Raw genomic sequence first — 18,827 nt, 5'->3', positions numbered from 1 at the left:
AATTTGGAACATAAATATGTATTAGTATTATGTAACTAGCACATATATAGGTTATGTTAGCTGGGCGGTTTGTAGAAACGACTGGGTGGTGCGCCCATTAAAAAGATCTTAGGGAGAACACTGCCCTTGTTACTGTTATTACCCTGTGATTCTTTTTACAGGTTAATAATAATTATTTTCAGCAAACAGTCTAAAAAAGTTAATGCATGGAATTTCTGTTCAGGATGTTAGACAGGTCACTCTCTCTCTGGGAGGTGGGAGAGGGGACATATAGCTACGAATGTATGTGATGGAAAATAACAGGAATATTGGAAGGCGATTTGAGGCATTGGATCTCTGAGGCCCATGTGTGTAAAATGGTTAAAAGAGTAGGCACTGATAAGTCAATATTATAATTACTTTTTTTTTTTTTTGGTAAGATAGGAAGATAAGAAACAAGAGGATGGACTAATATGGGCAGAGGGTGCAACAGAATGGAGAGACAATCATAATTGTCATCAGCTTGAAAGCGCCTTGTGGGCCTGGGCCCTCTTCAAAAGTTTTTACACTTCCTCTCTTTTTAAGCCAGGCTTCTCGGGTTTCATACTTGCCTCACACATTCTTTCCATCTCAGCTTAGGTTTTCCAATTTTCCTAGGTACTTCTGGCACAGTATTCAAGATGATCTTGACCAATCTGTTGTTGTTCATTTGAAGGTAGTTCTCCAACCCATTCCAGCCTTTTGATTTTTATGTTTGTAACGAAGTCTGGTTCATTAAACAGTTCATAAAGTTCAAAGTTGTATCATCTTCTCCTTGTCCTTTGTTCTTCAACTGGCCCATAAATGTACTCTAATATTTTCTTTTCAAATACACTGAGCTTTTTTGAATCAAATTTTGACAGTACCTGATTCTTGGAAGCATATGGCAGTACTAGTCTCTCTAGAACTTTCTCAGAAGCATATGTCATTACTGGTCTCACAAGCACTTTATACATTATTATCTTAGTTCTGGTTATTAATCAGGACTTCAGATATTTTCTGAGGCCATAAAGGCACCTACTTCGCGTTTAGATTCCAGTATTGATGTTCTTTTTAAAATTTACTTCTGATCCTATTTACTATGGGTGAAATATACAACTTCAAACCAATGAACCAATTTCTATATGTCCAGATCCATTCATACAGTCCTTTCTCATTAGGGGCATATATTTTGTTTTAGCTTAATTCATTTGCAGGTGCATCTTTCTTCCTGCCTTTTCTAGCTGAAGAAAAGGTTGTTTAATGGCTCTTTGCGTTTTTTCTATTACTTCTTTTAAACCAAAGCCCATGGCACAACATCCCCGATAATGCTGATATCTCTAGTAACTTTTTCTGAAGCAGTGTTAAAGAGAGCCAAGGACTCCCCTTGTCAAACTCCATTTCTGGTGATTATAGGACATAACAACATGTTCTGAATCTTAATTTGACACCAGATGTTTCCCATGGTGGCTCTTACTAGTGTGATCACTTTTCATGGAATCTGTAATTCTTCCATTGTTGGATGGAGGTTACTCCTATCAGTGCTGTCATAGGCAAATCGAAAATCAATGAAGAGATGATGTGTGTATATTCCAAATTCATTACATTTCTCAAGTACTTCTGTACTTAGTGGTTGGCACTGGCGCGTCTACTTCTAGGTTTCTTGGAGTGTCTTGAGGGTCAGAAAATTAACATTTAGCAGCTGATCATAATGTAGGGCTCATCTTTCAAGTATAATTTTATCACTGCTAATAATGTGCCTTCCTTATCAGTACACAAGGTTGTCCTGAGCTGAAAGTCTTTCTGGCTTTTATTTTCCGATAGAAAGCTCCAGTTTCATTAAGACCTTTCCTTGATGAAATCCACACTAGCAGTCCTCTATTGCATCATTTTAAACAGCACAAGCTGAAACAAAATGTTAGAAAAGATAGATATGGTAATCTTCTGGTTTTTTGCTGTGTCAAAGAAAACAAAGAGAAATTCTTTATATTTTGCAGAGACTTTGCTCCTTATCTTCAGAAGAGAAAACATAAAGAATTTCTCTTTATTTTCAACTGCCCTGTTGGATATGTGCCTAACAGCTATAAAGCTTAATGAAGGTCACGGCCACTTCCCACTCCTAGCCATTTCCCATCCCATCATCGCCATACGATCTATCTTTGCCGGTGCAACGTAAAGCAAATTGTAAAAAAAAAAAAAAAGAATCTGTAAGGTGGTCAATTTTGGTTTAAAACATCTGGGGATTTCCTCACCATTTTATGTACAGTGAAACCTCATTAGTACATTCCTTATTAACGTATTTTCTTACTTAACATGTGTAAATTCGAAGTCCCGATTCTGATTGTACACTGACTGACAGAGCAAATGCAACACCAAGAAGGAGTGGTCAGAACTTTATGCCAATTGCAGGGTAGACTGACGTCACTGAGGTATGCTCATGATGTGAAATGTGCCGCTGTGCTGCGCACGTAGCGAACGATAAATGGGACACGGCGTTGGCGAATGGCCCACTTCGTACCGTGATTTCTCAGCCGACAGTCATTGTAGAACGTGTTGTCGTGTGCCACAGGACACGTGTATAGCTAAGAATGCCAGGCCGCCATCAACGGAGGCATTTCCAGCAGACAGACGACTTTACGAGGGGTATGGTGATCGGGCTGAGAAGGGCAGGTTGGTCGCTTCGTCAAATCGCAGCCGATACCCATAGGGATGTGTCCACGGTGCAGCGCCTATGGCGAAGATGGTTGGCGCAGGGACATGTGGCACGTGCGAGGGGTCCAGGCGCAGCCCGAGTGACGTCAGCACGCGAGGATCGGCGCATCCGCCGCCAAGCGGTGGCAGCCCCGCACGCCACGTCAACCGCCATTCTTCAGCATGTGCAAGACACCCTGGCTGTTCCAATATCGACCAGAACAATTTCCCGTCGATTGGTTGAAGGAGGCCTGCACTCCCGGCGTCCGCTCAGAAGACTACCATTGACTCCACAGCATAGACGTAGCCTACACGCCTGGCATGGTGCCGGGCTAGAGCGACTTGGATGAGGGAATGGCGGAACGTCGTGTTCTCCGATGAGTCACGCTTCTGTTCTGTCAGTGATAGTCACCGCAGACGAGTGTGGCGTCGGCGTGGAGAAAGGTCAAATCCGGCAGTAACTGTGGAGCCCCCTACCGCTAGACAACGCGGCATCATGGTTTGGGGCGCTATTGCGTATGATTCCACGTCACCTCTAGTGTGTATTCAAGGCACGTTAAATGCCCACCGCTACGTGCAGCATGTGCTGCGGCCGGTGGCACTCCCGTACCTTCAGGGGCTGCCCACTGCTCTGTTTCAGCAGGATAATGCCCGCCCACACACTGCTCGCATCTCCCAACAGACTCTACGAGGTGTACAGATGCTTCCGTGGCCAGCGTACTCTCCGGATCTCTCACCAATCGAACACGTGTGGGATCTCATTGGACGCCGTTTGCAAACTCTGCCCCAGCCTCGTACGGACGACCAACTGTGGCAAATGGTTGACAGAGAATGGAGAACCATCCCTCAGGACACCATCCGCACTCTTATTGACTCTGTACCTCGACGTGTTTCCGCGTGCATCGCCGCTCGCGGTGGTCCTACATCCTACTGAGTCGATGCCGAGCGCATTGTGTAACCTGCATATCGGTTTGAAATAAACATCAATTATTCGTCCGTGGCGTCTCTGTTTTTTCCCCAACTTTCATCCCTTTCAAACCACTCCTTCTTGGTGTTGCATTTGCTCTGTCAGTCAGTGTATTAAATCAATATAAAATACATGCTTACTGATGCCATTGAGCCCAAGCGCAGGACTCACTGGAGTGAGAGACAGAGGCCTCTGGTTTGAAACCCTGCATTCTTTCATTTTCAAATACTTTTAGTAGAACTGTTAAAGTTTGCAGTTTCTGTTGTGCTGTAGTGGGGTAAGAATAAGAGAGTTCATATTCGTGTTGTTATAATGTGCTATTAAGGAAGCTTAGCATTATTGAAAAAGGATAAAATTGAAGAAAAATACAGGTTTTAAACTTTTTGCATAGAAAATGAGACCGTAAAATACTGTAATAAAGTTTATGCCTACAATGTAATTCTAGTACAGTAAATTATATATCAGTGTTTACTTGAGCAAATGTTGTTCACAAGCGATGACGAACACTTTCGCTATTACCGTTGCCAGGTTATTTAAATACCAGTAAAGGACAGGCAAATGCCTCTGCAAGAAGAGTATTTAAAGGAAGTGCTTCAGTAGCTTTTAAGATACAGTGGCCCTTAAAATGGCCTTTGATGTAGATCTTAGTAACTAAACTTTAAGTATAGCGTTGCATTACCAAAATATTCAATTTTAATGCACTCTCTTCAGATTTAATCATTATAACAACACCGAGTACGTGTCCCCTCCATAATTCAGCTTTCCTTTTAGAACACTAACATAATTTGTTTTAGAAAGAGTGTAATCTGCAATAATGCATTGATACTTTTATTCTGCAAATGTTGTCATATTTGTTATCTGCTGTTTTTCACACCTCTCATTACACTGTTATTTTGTAAGCTCCTATGGAGAAGGTTTTTGCATTTGATCTTTCATGTTTTTCATACCGTTTAATACTTTCCTCTCATATTCAGGAACAGTAGATATAGCTTTCACTGTACCTGCACATACACGATGTAAAATGCACACATGTTGAAAAAGAAACATCCAGTGTTTATATATCCCTGTTGGATAGTTTTTATTCATGTTTTCAATAGTACGTTTTCTTGTTTAACATGTTCTCTTTGTTTGTCCCCTGCAGAAATGTCTTAACGAGGTTTTACTGTATATCTTGGTCAAACATTATACTGCTCCTATCATGTTTCTTGATGTAGCAAAGTTAAATAGTCTAATTGCATTATTGTTGGACTCTGTATGCAGGCTGTATCTTCTAATAACATATCTGTGGATCCTTCCCAATAATTATTTTGCAGTCCCCTCTTGGGCTCTTACTGAATATCTCTTAGGAGGAGTGGTGTTTTTCTTCATCAACTTTTTCTTCCATAGGAACATGTGCACAGGTAAGACTGTAATTGAGAAACTTCCCTCTGATTCGTAATCTGCTCTGTTTGTGAAATGTGTGAAAATCCACGATAAGGTACTGTTTTTGCTTACATACTGTACTGCACCTTTCCTGCGTCCAGGGCAGGTTGTAAAAGAAATCCAGGCCAGCATACTCTCAGGGTTCGATGATTATTATATTTTTAACGTGTGTTCCAAAAAAGATTCGAACGGCTTCTTGATAAACAAATTATTTGCCAGAAGTAACAATGAACGTCTCCATCCTACGAATATAATTTATATTACGCCTTAACTCTAAATCTATCTAAAATACTTAACCAAGTTGATGAATAATACTTCAAGTATACCTTAAACATAATCATTTATTCAAATTGTAAAATTGAGAAAAGAGAGTGAAAACAAGAAAAATTATTATCTCACATTAAATTCGAGTCTGCTTTGATAGGGTAAATATGAATGTTGATCATTAAAATGTTAATTATGCATACTAAGATAATTATTAAGGTTGGAAATTAACTTATATATCACTTACATATCAGTCAAATTAAGAAAACATACATAAATCAAAATTAAATTATCTTTCAATAAATACAAATCCACTTGGGAAGTTAATGATAACGTTAAGTTGTTTTGTCTTTTTCAGAATCATAATTCATTCTTTTTCCTTCAGATAACTTCTCTACACCAACCACCTTTCCAACTTCTTTATCAGCACTCCAGTATACATATTTTGTGATATTGCAAGCAGGGATCTCCTACTGTAATTACTATGGTTTATTCTGTCTCCTTGCATTTATAAGGGGGACATAATACCCCTTTTCCTCATCATATATCACATTCAACAGTTTTACCATGATTATCACCCACTCTACTTCCTTCTAAGATATTCCCCTCTTATTCCTCCTGGCCCTCTCAGTTGAGAATGGTTGCCTAAATGTACTTCCGTTTTATATTTTTATCTTTGTCCTTTTCTCTGCATCCCTAAAGAAGTAAGTAGTGGGTGCAGGAGGAAGAGTGTGATCAATACATAGAAAATGTAATTTATTCCTAGTATCGAGAGGATTCTTCACCACACATCCCTCAATAGTCGTTCTCAACATTCAAGCTGTAGCCAACATCAAGGATGAGCGTTCTCATTTGACTATTAGTACAAGAGGAAACAATCGCATCAGCTAGTAAAGACACACACGGCAACACTCCGCCGTGAACCTTTTATCACTTTTTCAACAAAAATAAGAAGACTGTGGACTCACCTCACATAAATAAGGGTTTAATAACAACAACAACAACTCTTTATCAGTCACACAGCTGTATACTCTATGATAATACTGCAAGCTTTCTACAAGAATATTCAATGTCATCTTTAAATAATTAAGCCACTTAAGGTTCATTGTAACCGTTCAGTGACTTCAAATCGGGTTTTCTTTAACCAGATTCCATTCCTATTTTGGTCTTGTAACTCAAGGCCATAATTTTAGCCATACACTTTCTTATCATTCATGTAAATAAGGATAGTTTGGCTATTTTAAAAATGTTTTAAAGATGTCAGTGTAGGATTGCACCAGCATTAATGATTTTTTCTTACATACTTTTAAACATGTTTTAATTGTATAAATTGTCATTTAGGAACTCATAAGTTTCCTCATTTTTTAACACATATGTTTCTCTATGTAACACTTTGACTAGAGTAATCAGATCCTGATCTTTATCTTTTAGGCATGAGATTACAGCTGATGATGCCCATACAATCTGCGAAACATGTCCCGTTAAATTAGTATGACAATATGTAAATCTTAATTTTTAAGAACCCAATGTGCATTGAATAGATGGATTTCAATAAACTTTTGTATCATTGTTGAATTAATGTACATGAGATTTGTAACATGTAAGTGGTATGTTCTGAGCTGTCAGTGGAGAGATGGCGTGGAATGACATCAGTAGACGAATAAGTTTGAGTGGTGTCTTTATAAGTAGGAAAGATCACAATATGAAAATAAAGTTGGAATTCAAGAGGACAAATTGGGGCAAATATTTGTTTATAGGAAGGGGAGTTAGAGATTGGAATAACTTACCAAGGGAGATGTTCAGTAAAATTCCAATTTCTATGCAATCATTTAAGAAAAGGCTAGGAAAGCAACAGATAGGGAATCTGCCACCTGGGCGACTGCCCTAAATGCAGGTCAGTAATGATTAGATTGATTGGAAAGCAGTGATTCAGATCACGCTGAAAACCGGATTGTTGAAGCTAAGTTGATATTAGTATTATTATAACTATCAGCATAAGAGGTTTGGTAAAATTCCTTGATTTATACCATATTCAGATTATAATGATGCCTCGCATAAGCTGAGTACTGACGAGTTTTCAATTATTCTATTACAGCCGTAGAAACAGTAACCAATAAAGAATGGTATCATCGGGACAGCGACAACCAAGGTAAAAGCCTTCCACGGCCAGATAATGCATCATTATGTACTGCTGGCATCAGGGAGTGGACTGTAGCAGACTGGGAAGACGACACCTGGTTTGGTATCTCGCCATACCACCTTGAAAGAAAATCCAGGACTTACTCCATATTCAAAGCGGCATGTTTCTTACGACAGTGTAATGAGTGCGTGGCGTCTTTTTATTGATAAATATTGAAATTCATAAAGCAATGTACAGAAACAGAGGCAAAACAATAATAATGAGTAACCGTGCATATCGAGAATGAAATTATAAGTATTTCAGTAGCGGTCAAAATGACCTCATCACCGGTTCCAGGTATATAATATATTCTGGCAGTTCTAGTGTTAAGACATTGAAAACTTCCATTATGTGATCCCCTGAAAATAGCCAAGGCTCGCTGTTGGAGTGCGAGTACGATGGAAACACGTCTGCCCTGAAAGAAAGAAAAAAAAAAGTGCAAATCATCCACACTAACTTTCCATCCTAGCCGCTACCCCACCCCCCGTGTGCACATGACGCACTTCCAGAACAACGAAACGTATCCACCAAGCCCATGCAGAATTTCAAACGGAGCAGCCCTTACATCTATCTAGGAGATAGTGGGTTCGAACCCCACTGTCGACAGTCCTCAGATGGTTTTCCATGGTTTCCCATTTTCACACCAGGCAAATGCGTGGGCTGTACCTTAATTAAGGCCATGGCCACTTCTTTCTCATTTGTAGACCTTCATTGCCATAAGACTTAAGTTATCTGTGTCGGTGTGACGTAAAGCAAATTGTAAAAAAGAAGAAAAGTCATGAGATATGAGTATGCTCAAACAATTCTCTTCACAATATTGTTGCACAGCTATTGAAACAAAGACCCCCTTTTTGCATGCACAATCCCAAAATAGGATTTTTAATTCCTGCACATTTTAATGATTGGTACATGGTGCAATAAAAAATCTGACTTTTTCCCATTTTTGTTCCAGAAAAACACAACACTTCGTGGCTGAAAGCATTTTATGTCTGTACACGGACTGAAAATAAGGCAAAGTAAAACTCGTCCAAACATATCTAACACTGGCTGTAGACATGCATCTTATGTACATTGTACATTGCTCTCATTTTATGAGGAAACTTAGTATTATTCTGCCACTGGCTGAATTCCAGCTCTTTTAACTGCAGCATGGAAAGTCAGGTGACAAAACAAGGAAGCTAGATTACAACAGGACTCAGCTTTTGCGGGGAACATGTTCCATAACTACCAGCAAATTAAGACATTTAGGAACTATGGATTAAAATAACCCTGTGAATTAAGAAAATACTTTACATGGAGGGAGGGATTTTAAATGTCAGCTATAGCTTTCTATGAAAAGAGCTGTAATTAACACTTGATCTTGGGGTATGCTTGCTGAGAATCGTATACTTCATTGCCACACTGTTTTTACATCAGTTACTGTGTTTGAAGAGGAACGATGTAATATGGATATAGATTCCCTTAGGGAACCTGAATTATTTGTCCTGAATGAGTAAATTTATAATGTCCGATAACAGACCCATTGTATTGGTATTATGAGGAATGATATAGATGTGAAGAGGCTAAATGTCAAGCTCAGCCCTGCCCTCCTCCAGCCATTCCATGTGATTTATATGGACGTATGTTTCATGCCAAGATTGGGCTGCTAAGCCATATGAAATATATTCATAAAGCATTGTGGATGTGAAAATGTAAACTGGTGAATGTGAAAATGTAAACTGCTGAAGAATATGTGTACTCTAATATGAGTTGCAGATGTCGACGACGAGGATGTCTTTCCACAGTAAGACATTCCTCACATCGGTTAAACAAATCATTTGCAATTTTCTGTAATTCTGCTTCAATAATAGACTGTATTGCACATATTATTTGCATCTTCAGTTTTTCTATAGTATGGGGATAATTTTGTTATGAAAGTCTGGCTTTGATGATGGTTAGAAATGTTTAGGTACAAAGACGTAAGAAATTTAGGAAACCAAGGTAAGTATGCACTATGCAAAAGCTTTATGGGGAAGAAGCACTCACTAAAGCAATGCACGTGGTGAGGGAGTTTATCAGACTAACTGGATAATGGAACAATATGTACTGTATGTTAAGAAATTGAAATCGCGTGAGAAAAGTGGAAAAACTGATAAACAGTGCTAGTGTAGAAAGGAGAAAGACAATAACTTGGGTGAGAAGGGTATGATAGGAGAAAGAGATAGAAGAAAATGATCAAGGTTTATGAGTTGTAATATATTTCTACAAATGAACAAGTGTAATACATTGTTTTGTACTTATGTAAAGTTGTCTAGTAGACCAGATCAACAGAAGTTGCAGCCTGGGTAAGGACTGCAAGTGTGGAAGGATGAATGAATAAATTAAATAAACACATAATTAAATGTGGGCTTATTTTATTGACTTGTATTAACTTTCTTCTTGTTTTATGTCAATTCATTCTTCATTTCATATCTATTTCTAAAGCATACCAATGTATATTAAGCTATTTCTCTCTAGTTGACAAACAGTATAATATATTCGTGCCTGTTTGTGTTGTAGGTAAAGGAATATAGTGAAACAGTGCATTTGGTTTTGCTTACAGTCACAGGTGAGGAGAGTGACAAAGGAGAGGATGACGAATGGGAGTCACAGCAAATAAGGAAGGGTGTTACAGGAGCACAGGTAAATAGAGTCAACACATACATTTGAAAGGTTAATATTTTATCTGGTGGATCTTCAATTCTCGTATGCCTTATATGTAAAAGAACATTGCACGGATCTGATGGAATTTGTGTCTGATACTCCTGCATTCAATGTGGCTATGATTTAAACCTGTTGTGTTCTGATTTCGTGAAGAGCTCTAATTAGACACCCTTAGGTGTCTGCACTGTCCACTGTCCACAGTGGATTATAATTCCTTCAGTGTTGCATTCCTAAAACTCTTGTTACGCTGTGGAATGAAGGATATTGAATATGCCCTGTTCTGAGTAGCTTAGGTGGTAGAGCGCTGGTCTCCCGAACTCAAGTTGGCGGATTCAATCCCGGCTCATTCCAGGGGTATTTGAGGGTGCTCAGATACACCAGCCTCCTGGCACCTCCTGCATGAAAATATTCTGGCACCTCGGCATCATCAAAAACGTCCGATTCGGCTGAACATTCAGCCTACTGGCCTTTGGTTCAGAGGGTCCCGGGTTCAATTCCCGGCCAAGTTGGGGGTTTTAACCTTAATTGGTTAATTCCAATGGCATGAGGGCTGGGTGTATGTGTTGTCTTCATCATCATTTCATCCTCATCACGACGCGCAAGTCGCCTACGGGAGTCAAATAGAAAGACCTGCACTTGGCAAGCCGAACCCATCCTGAGATATCCCGGCACTAAAAGCCATACGACATTTCATTTCATTTCATCACCAAAAACCATTTAAGTAGTTAGTGGGACATAATCATTATTATTATTATTATTATTATTATTATTATTATTATTATTATTATTATTATTATTATTATTATTATTAAATGTCTTCCTAACTCAACAATTTCAAAAATCTGTTGGAATTTGTGTCTGATACTCCTCCATTGAATGTGGCTGTGGTTTAAACCTGTTGTGTTCTGATTTGGTGGACAGCTTTAATTAGGGAAGCATTGCGAGGAGTGGAAGTAACTGTGAGCTGGAGATACATAGACGTGTACAACTGGGGCTCATTGCTATGATTCAAATCAATCTTGTTAACCTCTTGTGTTTCCTGTTATGTCCTATGCATCAGAGCCATGGACTTCATGCACCGCTGACTGCCACCGCATCGAGGGCTGGTGACGACATATGCTTTGCATTCTGTGGACAGCACACGGAACTAATGCATCCATTCTCAAGGAAATGCGGCCACAATAAAGATTGCCAACCCTGATGCAAAAGAGAATCCTTCTGCTCTTCGGGTATATTGCCTGCAGTCCCCACGTGGGGAAGTCCAGTGTGAAGCAATAACATGGCAGGCCCCCATCCCATTGGATTTGAACTCTTAGAAACCCTACTCAACACCAACCTGGAGCAAGTGATCTGGCTGGCTGAACACCGTAAGATGGTGAGGAGCAGTACGACATGCACTATGTGTCAGCGTACTATAATCAAAGCATTATAGCCACCACTCACCTATAAAGACTTTTGGAATACGACAACGCCTCGTTTCAACCCGTCTAACTCTCATCACCCTGACCTGAGCAGCTGGCTGATGCTCATCCTGACTGATTCTTGCAATAAAGGACATGATAACCAAGTGACTTCGTTGCTGGCTTCTCATTAAGGTGGCTGTGGTTCGAATCCTGGCTAAAGCACGTGGGATTTTTAAATGAAAATACATGCACATTTGGTTCAGATTCCGTGTAAAACAGGAGGTCCTGTCGGCTGTGATCACGATGTCAACAGTTGTGCAAAACTACAAGCTTGCTTGCTTTTTGCTTTCATTCTCAGATTTAAAACAGATTTGACTGAGCAAGTTGGCCGCATAGTTTGGGTCACATGACTGTGAGCTTGCATTCAGGACATGGTAAGTTTGAATCCCACCATCGACAGTGCTGAAAATGGTTTCTGTGGTTTCCAATTTCACTCTAGACAAATACATTAGGACAACAGCTGCTATCTTCCCAATTGTAGTCCTTTCTCATCTTTATGTTAACAAAAACTGGGAAATAGACATTAAACCACTGGGGAAAGAACAGATTGGTGCATTCTAAAGTCATCCTGGAGTGAGGGTGTCCCTTAACATTTACATACTACCATCCCATTACTTTTGGTATGCCGGTGAATGTACCATACGCCTCATTACTGCTATCAGTACATTCGTCCAATTTAATATTGAAGTCACCTTTTGTATTTTTCATTCAATTGGTAATTAATATTATTAGCCGTATCAAGAATTCAGTAACATATGGACATCTGAATATGGCACTCTTAGCGTAGATATCCTAACATTTTGTAAAATCAGAGCTTTTATACTGTGAGACTTCATACCCTTTAATTGGCCTATGAAGTACGTATGAATCTATTTTAACTTTCAAGAATAATATGTAGCTGACATCTGACTCAGATGCCATTTTACTTTTTTGAGAAGCATATTCCCAAGTGACATTACATGGAAATCCAAGACCAGCTACTGCTGTCGATACAAGGGCTATGATATCTTCCTGGCAGAAAAGTTTGGGTACAGTTCTCTTCTCAGCCACAAATTTAAGATTGCTCTCAGGGTCTGGAACAAGGAATACAACTGAGGAGAAAAGTAGGTTAAACTAATCTCGCTCTTGGCCATCCTCAAAGTTGTTTTCCGTGGTTTACCTTCTTCATCTCAAGACAAACGCCAGTATGATTATTAACACATGGGCTTGGGCTGATTTCTTCCCAACTTTAGCCTTAAGTAATTATAAATTTCCCAGTACAGACATCACTGTCATTGAGATACTACAATTACTAAGAATATAGGGCTGTTGACCTAAATATCCCAAGGTTTGTTTTTACCATGAAGCTAAAATAACAAAATATTAATAATACATTGTGAAATTTCTTGCATAATTTTAAACTGCCTGGGATTTGCTGATGACCTTGCTCTCCTGTCTAACAACGTTCAGGAAGCTCAAGAACAGGTTAAATCACTACAGGAAATAGTGTAGAAAATTGGCCTCAGAAATCATGTTAACTGACCCACCATTTGTAAATAAAATCACAGTAGAAACAAAAATACGAATTATTTACAAATTTAAATATTTAGGAAAAATAATAGCATACAGCATAACCCCAACGAAAAACAAACAAGGTATAATAGAATAAATAAACTGACCAGAGCACAATATAACACACAAAAAGAACATACTCAAGTGAAACCATTTTCGAAACAACTAACACTGAAGAAATGGACAAAATGTTTAAGATTGAAAGAAGATTAATCAGAATATGTATAAACAAAAAACTTCCAAGAAAATACTCTTTGGAGACTAGCTTCTAATGAATCAGTCTACAAGGAAATGGAAACAGTAATGAGCACTATCAGGAAGAAACCAATCTCATTCTTTTGACATCTACTGAGGGCACCAGAAAACAGGATCATCAGGAGAATTATAGATAAATTATGGAACAGAAAAAGCAACGTGAGATTCATTACACAAATCAAGGACAATATGAGGGAACTACAAATTACAATAGAAGATTTAAAAGCAGACAAAAATCAAGAAACTCGCAGATAAACCACACTACAAACCAAGATCAACAGAGGTACAGTGGGACAGGTGATTTCAGACAGAAAGAAAGTTAACATCTGAGAGAATGAAGACAGGAATCTGAAAAACCCTTTTTATAGAATTGACTAAAGTGGTCCGATGAAGGCCCAAAACTGTAAATAAATATTGTAGATCCAAAATTCAAATAACTGGTCATAATTATGAACTGCATGAGACATCTAAAATGTCGCATCTTATTTTGTATTTATCATATCGACTGGCTTACTGAAATATCATACAACACAGAGGATTTAAATGAAACTACATTTTACAGTGATAACAGAAAACAGCATTGAATAATTCAAATATGAGGTTTATTGTGTAGTAGTCTGTGTGGAACAAGCTTGTGGAGAGGTAAAGTGGAACATGTGGCAACAGTCTGGTGCATTTACAGTTATGTGGGTGCAAATGTGTTGCAGCTGTATAAAAGTAAACATTGCTGCTCTCATACCTTCTGGAGACATCGTATGCCTGGTATAAGTTTTTCCCCTTCTTTTCTCATCCTTATTAATGTTATTAATGTAAATATTCTTTTATTCTTTTGTTTAAATTAAATGAATCATTGAATTTCAAGTAAGTTGTACTCTTAACTTTCTTGAGGTAAAATCTTTTGAGCTAAAAAGCTATGGTTCTACCAAAGTCTCCCTTCCAGATGTTTCATTTGCAATGGCAACATATATCTTTGTTGTTTTCAGTGGCGGCTGGTGGTATCTGAAGCTGGGTGTTGCATCAAAATTTTTCACTGTCACATTTTTATATGAGAAGCTTGCAAAAATATCAAGAAACCTTTAAGTAATGAACTGCATTCCTATTAAATTGCATTCTTATTAAAACATAAATATATCTGGCAATTCAAACACAGGAAATAAGAGGCTAATTATACAGTGTAACTACAGTTATTCTTATCTCACTTGATTTGAAAATTTGCCCTCCTGTTTTTCATTGATGCAAAATATTGGTAATATTGTGAGTGGTTCAATATGGTGTACCCTAGTGGCGTGGAAAAGAAATTATAGTTACGAGTTTGGAGTAAGCAGGAATGAAGTAATCTACTCAGAGGTGTGCAATCTAATGGGGTCATTTGAAATTTTTTTCCTCAATAGAGGGCTTGCTGGTCTTCTGCAACCTCCTGAGTTTGATTCGAAGCCGGCAGCATTTATTGGTCCATTACGAAGCATTAGTACATGAACAACCAAAGATGGCTGATGTTAATGTATTTTAGAGTATATGTTAGGTTTATAAAAACTAAAAATTTAGAAGAAAAGACAACAAATGATGTGTAAATTTATTGGGAGTTGTGCAACACTGCAACAATACCATGCACCGCTCCTGGTTGTTTTATTGGCCTGAGGTGGGATTGCCACAGTTGCAGACAAAAAAGTCTGGAAGAAGGAATTTGTTTGGACTATGGCTCTCCAGTTCAGACAGTTTTTACCTCAGTTATCCCCAGCTGTGAAAGCTTACATTCATTTTTCTTTCTTTTTTTTTTTTCAGTTGGCAGCTGTCCAGCAAGAGAACTTATACCAACAATATGGTGTTGTAGTACCTCCAATGGCATTAAGTCCAGCAATGATGATTCCTCCAGAGATGCCTCAAGTTATTAGCAATGGCAACACTGCTACCACTGCCTTCTTGCAGCCTGGACAAAATATTTCAATGCCAAACATGGCGTTGTTCCAACCTATGAAAACTGAGATTCCCACTCCGCAGACGATCTCAAATAGACTTAGGGAGAGGTAATAGGCAACCAGTGTGCACTGTTGAAGATGTTGGATATTCAGTGATAGGCAGATATTTCTTGTCAGTGTGTTTAGAAATCTGTCCTCTATCATTCCGTTTCCATTTCAGATACTGTATGTCTCAAAATTACCTTCTGCACTGGTAATATTGATAATTGCAGAGAAATTTGTTCTGTCTCAAATATTGGATGCCTTTGTGCTGCCGATATAAGTACAAATATTCAAGATTGGAGTCTTGCTAACTATTAAATTTCGTATGTCATAGCTTTTCCTTTTTAATATTTCTGGCTAGAAGGCGACTATATATTTTTGACGGTGGGGAATAGTCCAAGAAGCCTAGCAACTGACTCTCTTGTTGACAGATCCATGTCTTAGTTCTTCCTTGATTTTAGGGAAGTATTTTTAAAATGTGAAATGTAATGCAACATATGCCAAAGTAATACATTATTTTATTGTCTCTACCATTTTACTTACATTTTATATGATTAAAATATCTAGTTTAACAAATACCACTACAAAAATGTTATTTTATCACAGTAAAATTTAATCCTACTTTAGGGAAAATAAAATTAGAATAACAAGTTTATTGATATGCTTCACATCATTTTTCCCAGGAGTTCAATATGAAAAATTTATTATGCATGTCTTTGAAAGTATTAATTGTATCCAATAAATTTGGGTTGTACCAAAGAATTGTACTGATTTGTGTGGTTTAATGTTCTAATTGAAGTTTACGCGCTGATGCCTTTAGTCTCACCTTTCCAGGAAAGTGTGAACATTTGTGTTGTCAATCAAATTAACAAAGTGAGTTAACATAATAGATTAAGAAACAAATATGGCTTTATTTCATGACAGTCTGTGGTGAGGAATATGGTGTCCAACTGTTTCTCAAGTGAGCAGCTCTCTGTCAGATGGTAATCAATTCAAGGAAAGAGTAACCATTTTTCTGGGTACAGATTTCACAGAAACTAGCTAGTTACACCCATAAGTGATTGGGATATGCAAGAATCCATATTGCTTCAAGAATACCGATCAGTTGCCATGCGGTATAAATATAACAAGAAGGCTTGGATGACAGATTAAATATTTCATTAGTGACTTTTGCCAATTGACAATAAGAAGAAAGCAAAATATATTACTGATCACTGTTCTGTAGCATTTAGAAAACATCCAAGTCGTGTTTCTCTCGCTTCACTTTTGATCCCTCTTGATCAGGATATAATTTAAGCTAAAAAGTCGGATACAGATCGTTGCTTGGTATCCATATGCAATCCAATATTTCATTAGACCATGACATCAGTTTTAACTTCTCACAGGATCTGAAAATGTACAGCTCTTAAGAATATGTACCCTACAACTATTCTAAATAGTTTATGAAAAGTGGATATTTTGTGTTGTAATTGAGGAAAACTCTCTCTTCAGGAAACCTAATGTTGAAGTAGGTATAGAGGAATTAATGATTTGGATAAACAGGTATGTTTCAAGCATATCACCACTAATTACAGTATTGTATCTCAGATTGTGTAAGAATGAAACTGCATGCTGATAATGTGTTTGTTAACTCTTCAGCCTGAAGGTTTGTTGAATCCTCAGATACCACCACCAAAGGTTATGCATTGAAGTGTAAATGATGTGAATCAGAGCGAAAGGAATAAAGTAAGTGAAAAGATAATTAAAATGATCCAGTGATTATGTATGATGTTGGCTGTCCTACTTCATTGTAAGAAGGAAAGTTGTGCCATTTGTGTACTTAAAGGAAGGCCGGAGGAATAGACTGAAGAAATAATAGTGCAGTCACTACAGAGATAAATCACTGGCTTCTTCACCAAGTAGAACACCTGTGCCAGAGTTGTGCATTCAAGGAAAGAAGTGACTTGTGACATTTCTCTGAACTGTTAGCTGGAGCTGTTCAATACAGCTGTGTTTTCAGGCCTATATTTAATGCTGTAACAGTTCTTACTATCCAGTGGCTATCTGTGAATGGGTGTCCATGTTTGGAATTTGTTGGTATTGCAGCAACTGCTCCCATGCTCTGCAGAAGGCTATCTTATATAGGAAAGGTAGGTTCCTCATGTAATATGAAGTGCAGCCGCAGTTGCGGTAGAGCCAGGAGGCAGACAAACCCGTAGAATAGGATTATCCCAATGCTTCTGACCCTGAAGTCAATCAATACTACAAGGTTTATATGCATAAATGTGCCTCCTGTTATGCGTTTCAGCAATCAGCCTTCAAGCCTCTGTAAATTTACTAAACACCTCCACAATCATCTACTTATAACTAGCTCTGAGGCCTCACTTAGTTCCATACCTCTTATTTTTAAATCATTACAAACCAAGTCTAACAATCTTCGTCTTAGGCTCCATCTATTTCTTTTACCCTCTTTGAGCATTTCCACGGAATCTCAAAGCATGACTACATTGCGTTCATTTGTGAGATCGGTGAAATACACACTGCACCAAAACGTATATATACAGGTTTGGCAGTGAATGGATTAAATCGTTTAATTCGAAATACCGATAATTCGTGATTCAAAGAACAATGTCGGTCCCATTACCGAAATTCAGACTTTTAATTTGAGACTGCCTTTACATTTCGAAAAAAAAAATATAGTATTTTACAGAGTAATTTAAATTCAATATTTTTCCGCATCGTGAAAGAACGTGTCTTCCGGAACGTGCAGGGCAAGGTCAGAGGTAACTTTGCCCGCTTCCGTCTACTTCGCCATGTCTACAGTGTGCTTCGTATCTGCTATGTTTGAGCGGAATCGTAATTATTTTCTATTTGGCGTTTTAAGGAACGCCACAATCACGTAGCAGGCAGTGTGGGGAGAGGTAGAATCCGCGAACACTGGCATTGGCGACTGTTGGTGAAAAAGCGTGGCTTATAGCCTATAGTCAATTCGTACGCACCAAACAATATTGTCAATGCCGATGAAACTGTATTGTTTGTTTGTTGTATTTTTTTAAATGTTGAGACCAAATGGACTTATGGTTTTAAAGGAGAGAATTGTCAGCTGGGAAATCTACTGTGTTGCTATGCAGTGCACGCTGCATGCGGAAGCGAGCGACTTCCTTTCCCCCGTCATAGGAAAGTTCGAAAAGCCACGATATTTTAATGCCGTCGGGCACTTTCTATGCCAGTATAAGGCATCTAAAAATGCAAACAGTACAAGTACAGTAATCCAAAATATAAAGCATTTGCACGGGGGAGCCAGCATAATTTTTCCTCGTCTTTGAATCATGTTTTTCTTCCTTTTGTTGCGTGAGGTTCTGTTTGCCACTGTTTTATACAAATGCATTATTTGAATAATATAAATGCACATTGTTGGA

General features: G+C 38.3%; 1 protein-coding gene across 2 annotated transcripts in view; it reads left to right on the top strand.

Annotated features, from left to right (window-relative positions):
- LOC136866425 (PAX3- and PAX7-binding protein 1) overlaps nt 1-18,827 on the top strand; it is a 337,700-nt gene that overhangs the window by 118,035 nt on the left and 200,838 nt on the right. For both annotated transcript variants that reach the window (XM_067143350.2, XM_067143349.2), the window contains 2 exons: nt 10,102-10,181; nt 15,254-15,495. In XM_067143350.2, the coding sequence (XP_066999451.2) occupies nt 10,102-10,181; nt 15,254-15,495 (322 nt within the window). The remainder of the gene's footprint in view (nt 1-10,101; nt 10,182-15,253; nt 15,496-18,827) is intronic.

This window comes from Anabrus simplex, chromosome 3 (assembly GCF_040414725.1).
Source record: "Anabrus simplex isolate iqAnaSimp1 chromosome 3, ASM4041472v1, whole genome shotgun sequence".
Classification (NCBI taxonomy): domain Eukaryota; kingdom Metazoa; phylum Arthropoda; class Insecta; order Orthoptera; family Tettigoniidae; genus Anabrus; species Anabrus simplex.
Note: the sequence above shows the minus strand (reverse complement) of the source record. Positions and strands in the feature narration are given on the sequence as shown.